The 6,000-nt window shown below is 34.4% G+C and overlaps 1 protein-coding gene across 4 annotated transcripts in view; it reads right to left on the bottom strand.

Moving 5' to 3' along the window:
* Positions 1–213: 213 nt before the first annotated feature.
* LOC150095386 (lysosomal Pro-X carboxypeptidase) overlaps positions 214–6,000 on the bottom strand; it is a 276,707-nt gene continuing 270,920 nt past the window's right edge. For all 4 annotated transcript variants that reach the window (XM_090410434.1, XM_090410436.1, XM_090410433.1 and 1 more), the window contains one exon: positions 214–1,200. In XM_090410434.1, coding sequence (XP_090266560.1) covers positions 1,195–1,200 — 6 coding nt within the window. In that variant the 3' untranslated portion in view covers positions 214–1,194. The remainder of the gene's footprint in view (positions 1,201–6,000) is intronic.

Genomic DNA, 6,000 nt, shown 5'->3' with positions numbered 1-6,000 from the left:
CTATATTGTTTTTATTAGTTTGTTCTCTGGCCAGTTTGTTTTTTGGGGAGAAAAACCTGAGTTTAAAGGAGGGAAAAATCTTGCTATTTTTGTATGAAATTGGGCAATTGAAACTTCAGGGTTCTTCCCATGAACATGAGCAACAATTCATGTGATAGAAGTGATTAAATGAACACGCTTTTGCTTTGTTTTGACTCACTAAAACAAACACAGAAAATGCTAACATAATGATAATACAATAAAAAAGTGTTTTGAAATTCCAAACTACATTTTTCTACAATTACACAATAATACATCATGCTTGCAGTACATTATGGATGTAATCCAGACTGAAAGATAACGTATCATCAACCAACAAAAATAACATACGCGCATATCATAACCTCATAGTTGATATTCACTATTGATATCCTGCTTTGATTGTTAATCATAGCAGGATAAATACACTTCCAGTAATATGAAACTGTTTCATATTACTGGAGCAACTTGAGTGAATTTAAGTAATTTTCCTTACAAACAACCAGTAAGATCATATATTTTAATATCACAACAACTGCTTTCCCGGCACATTTAACATTAGAGTTCACAATATTATGGTAGCACATAATAGGTGCTAAACATTACTGCTAATCAAACCTAGACTGAAATTCACAAAAAAAAAATTGTGAATTGTGAGTTTTCGTTATGTGAATAAAGCCCCCACTTAGCCACTAATAGGCTGTAAGATTCAGTGTTACTGTGGCATGAAATTTTGTGAATGTTGTCCATAAGGTGACAGATGATTTTCATGCCTCAAATGCCATCAAATAGACAAGTACCAAACAAAACAATGCTGTCCAACAGTTACTAATATATTTTAGAATAAACATAACCAAACAGAAAAGTGTTCAAATTTTTGAATGAACTGAATAGATATTCAGTGAAAAAAATGAGTCATTGTCAATGTATTACACATCATTTGTACTACTGGTTTCTTTCAATCATTAATACTCATAGTATTAAAATCTTTATAGTATTTAATATTTGTAATTTTTTTTAAAATTAAATACGTCACAGTATAAGAGTTATATATATAAACAATAAAGTAATAGCAATAGAATACTAAATTATTAGTAAACTAATTTATTTTAATATAACAACTATACCAAAAATCTTGCATAAATGTGACCTTAAAAGCAGTTCTTAACTTCTGATTTACATCTGGAAATAAAAACACAAACTGAAATTTTAATTTTCTTTATAAAAACAGGATGGTAAAAACAAAATCCACACTGAAAACAATACTTGTAAATCAATATTAAAAGACAAAACTGTAATATTTATAAGTAAATGAAACATAATTATTGCAAGAAAATTAGAAGTTCAGTAATAAGCAATTATTAGAATGAATGTATAATTAATAATTGTAGAACATCATTAAATTAAATGTAAAAATGATCTGAAACGACGATAAAAAATGTACTTTGCAATAGTATTCTTATATATAGTGGTCTCTTATTATCACATCAAGCGAATCTACACCATTTTGGTTTATGTACTGCTAAGTAACTGTTATTTGCAATAGTGATTTCTCAATCAACCCAGCCTTTAAATAACCAAACCATTAGTTAACTAGTTCTTAAACAGTTCAGGTCAATTAGCAAATAAATCACTTTTGCAATGCAACCCAAATTGAACAATGCATATAATTATTTGTTGAATTATTTGTTAGGCCTATCCACAGAGCCAAAAACTCATCATGGGAGGTTCACATTAACCACTATACACATAATACTATTATTCTTCTCCTTGAAGTTGTTGATGAAAAAACCTCATGCCTGATTATGGCAAATCAATTCATCACTCTCCAAATTAAAAATAAATAAATAAATCAAGTCCTCATGCACTTGATCAAACTCTTATGCAATTTCCAGGGGTGATGACTAGTCCACGATGACTAGAAATCTGACATATTTACCATTATTATTAGCTTTGCCCTTTTCTCTAAAAAATTTCTCACACATTTCTATATGCCTGGGATTCATTTCCTACCCTGCTGTTTAGATTTCCAATAAGACCAGCTTTTCCATTTTCTTTATGTAAGTGCTTTTCTAATGACTTAAATTCCTCCTTAGAACTTTTTGTGGGACCCTAGCATCTCTCCATCATCCAACTCTCCATTTTTAAATCTGCCCATTTAACTACCTGAGATTGCCTGGCAACCAAGAAGTTTATCTTCTTGTTTAGTGTCGAATACTATTGTTATTCCTTCCTTACTTTCCTTCATTACTAATGCCTGAATACAACATCCTATAGTTATTTAGCGAGAAGTCACTTATCATCTTCTTTGTCTTAGAAACATCAGTTATATCAAGTAATACTTCACTAATGCCTCTTCCAGTTCAACTTCTTTTCCATTGATATTTCTTTTGTTGATTATGCCTATCTTCAATTTTCGTGGCAATGAATTTGCTCCAATAACTGATTTCCCCCCCCCCTTTTTTTTTTACTGTTTGTCCTGGTTCCTGGTGAAAACAGAGGCAGCACCTTGTTTAACTGGACAATATCCCAGCTGGCACGATTATGTTGAAGCATGTTTGTTTCTGGTTCAAGCCAACAGAGTACAATTTAGTCAGCTAAGTCCCAAATTTCCAGCCCATTCTCATTCATTTGGTGTCATGAAAATACTTATTAATGAAGTATACACCACACAAAGGTAAGAAATGAACATCAGGTCATAAGCCCTAGCTGGTTCTTTGGATTCTGCAAATGCTATTTGGATGTCCCCTACCAGCAACCTTGCTATGATACTTAAGCATCCTATTGAAATTTCAGTTATATGTCATTTTTAATAAGGCTGTAAAAGAAATTGATGAAATAAGCATGTTCATGCTAACATTATAATATCAGATAAAAGTAAATTGCATCAAATTTTTATCAGAGCATTGTTCCCCTACTCCCACCCTTTACACCATGAGCCTAGATGCTAGAAAATGATACAGATCACTTCAAAAGTAGTGTATACCAAAAGAATTATTATTATTAAGAGACCTACAGGGAGTCAGGCACTCATCAAGGGGGGGCACACACACACTACATGCAGCACCTGTCATACTTGTCCTTAAATACATTCACACTGCTTGCACACACACAACATCCAATGGCAATTCATTCCAATCATGCACTACTCTATGAGAGAAAAATCTAGATTTCACCTTTTCTTAGTGGCATTCAATCTCAGCCCAAGGATGCCCTCTTGTCCTTTCCGCACCCTCCATAAAATTAAAATTCCATCAACTGAAATCCTATATGGCCCTTTCAGAATTTGTAAATCTAAATCATATCATCTCCCCCCCCCCTTCCTCCTGTTTGCAGCCTACAAATTCTCAATCTGTCTTCATAATCAGTATTCCTCAATCCTGATATCATTTTTAACACTCTCCTTTGCAATTCTTCCACTGTATCAGAATCAGAATGGAAACCAGGATATCAGACCTGTACAAAATACTCCTAGTGAGGTCTTATCAAAGCCTTGTACATAGGCAAAATGACAACCTTCTTTACATGTTAAAGCTCATTTCAGCATTGCAATTATCTTTTCAGTTATATTTGCAGTCTTTGTCACATGGTCCCTCAACTTCCTATCTACTAACCTCCAAGATCCTTAGTTCTCATCAGTTTCTTCTAGCATAATGCCACCAATATAATGCGACATTGAATATCTAATCATGCCAAAGTGCATGACTTTACATTTACTGACATCCATTTTCCCATTTCAACAATTCCAGCCTATTCAAATCATTCTGAAAGTACTGAATATCAGCAGTATTCCTGATTACCCTGCCTATCATCATCATCAATAAATAGCTGTATGTTGCCTGTCAAATCCTTCTGTCATTAACGCACAGACTGAAAAACAGTGGACCAAGGGCTGATCCTCGTGGTACACCACTGGTTACCCTAAATCTTGCAGAATCATCCCCAATATACTACTTTTTGATATCTGTCCATCAGCCATCCTCCTATCCACACTAATATTTTATAATCCAAACCCATATTCTCTAATTTATGCAGACTTCCATGCTATATTCTGTCAAAAGACAGCAAAATCCAAAAGCATCATACTATATCTATTCCCCAATAGTTATTTAATGCAATAGTAACATTATTATAGAATGTGAGCAAGTTGCTAAAACATGACTTTCCCTTAGTAAATCTATACTGTTCATTGCAAAGTAGATTTCTCTCTACCCTTTTCCAAATGTGAACCCTAACCAACTTTTCCAAAATCTTCACTACAACTCCTGAGATACTGGCCGATAGTTGGATACATCACTCTTTGCACCAATGTGCAATGCATTCCAATACATGGATTACAATACATTCTTTCCACTCCAGAGGAATCTTCTTCCCTGTTTTGAGACTCAAATTATATAGCCTGGTTAAAGGAATAGCCAGTTCGGCTGAACACTCTTTTAGTACCTGTGCTGATATCCCATCAGTCTTTATTGCTGAATTCTTATTCAGTTTGTGCAACAGCTTTAGCACCTCATCCTCATGTACTTGAGTTTCTTCATCCAGTGAAGAAGTAGCAGTGAACTCAATATTGCATACACCAGATTGATAACTTTTTGCAAAATGGGCACTCATTAGTTGAACAGCCTCTTCTGCATCTGTCACCCTCACACCATCTACATTCAGTAGCTATTCTTTCACATTCAGTAGCTATTCTTTCACATTCATTATTTCTTTTACTTGTAGCATATCGATATCTTTGTGGTTATCTTTAGCTTGTAGAGCCAGTTTCTTTTCATAATTTTCAGAAGGAGTAGCCATAGTATTCAACACTAAATATGAGGCTAATCTTCTTGAATGGCAGGCAGTCTTAAGTAGAGTGATGTGGGCAAATATGAGAATGGAGAACTGGACAATGAGACTTATTTGTGCATATGGTCCCACAGAAGGTTCTACTAAGGTAGAAGTGGAAGAGGTTCTTGAGGCTTTAGAGAAAGCAACTGACACAATGAAAAAGGAACAGTTGGTCCTTGTTAGAGATCTAAATAGCAGAGTAGGAAATGATTGTCAGACATACAAAAATATTTCGGGAAAATTTGGAGAAAAAAGCAAAGCTAATAATAATGGCAAATACCTGTTGGATTTCTGCTCAGGATATGGACTGGTTATTACTAACACAATGTTCCAACATAAAAATGTGCACAAATTCACATGGAGAGAAGAGGCAAGAAATAAGAAAAGTCTCATTGACTATGTTATTGTTGATAGTGATGTTTTCCCACTGGTGCAGGACACCAGAGTGTACAGAGGATTTGAAATTGGAAGTGGCAGGATAAAATTGAATTTCATATTGTAAAGAAGAAGAACATGTAAGAAAGTTTTAAAGAGAATAAAAGTTGAGCAGCTCTCAGATGTGAACTGTAGACTAAAATACACAAATATTATTCAAGAAAAAATGAAAGAGTTTGAGAGCAGGAACCAAACCTTGGAGATTCAGCGGCAAGCCCTGAAAAAAAAAAAAACACTGATTGATTCAGCCAGAGAGGCATGTGGTGAGGTTGTGTGCAATGATAGAAAAATCAGAACTCTATGGTGGAGACAGGAAGTTAAAGAAGCAGTGAAGGAAAACAAGAAAGCATATCAAAAGTTCCTGGCAAATAAGTCAGCTTGTGCTCTTAGAGAATACGGAGACAAATGCAAGGATGCTAAACACTGTGTAAAACTAGCTAAACAAAAGTCATAGGAGGACTTTGGCAAGAATATGGAAAATAAATATCAAGAAGGTGGCAAAATATTCTGGAGGTTGTTGAAGAAGCTTAGGAATGGAGGAAAGAGTGCTGTAAAAGGAGTTAGAGATGATAAAGGTGACATGAAAACAGGGGAAAAAGATATCCTTGAAGTATGGAGTAATTACTTTGAAAAACTGCTAAATGAAACAAGCAGTGATGACGGCACAATGGTAAAAAAACACTGACTAGGCATGCAGTCAAGAATACATATCTATAC

Source organism: Typopeltis vanoorti, chromosome 20 (genome assembly GCF_054136105.1).
Source record: "Typopeltis vanoorti isolate ZY-2024b chromosome 20, IOZ_Tvanoo_1.0, whole genome shotgun sequence".
In the NCBI taxonomy this organism is placed as follows: domain Eukaryota; kingdom Metazoa; phylum Arthropoda; class Arachnida; order Uropygi; family Thelyphonidae; genus Typopeltis; species Typopeltis vanoorti.
This window is presented reverse-complemented; position numbering and strand designations above follow the sequence as displayed.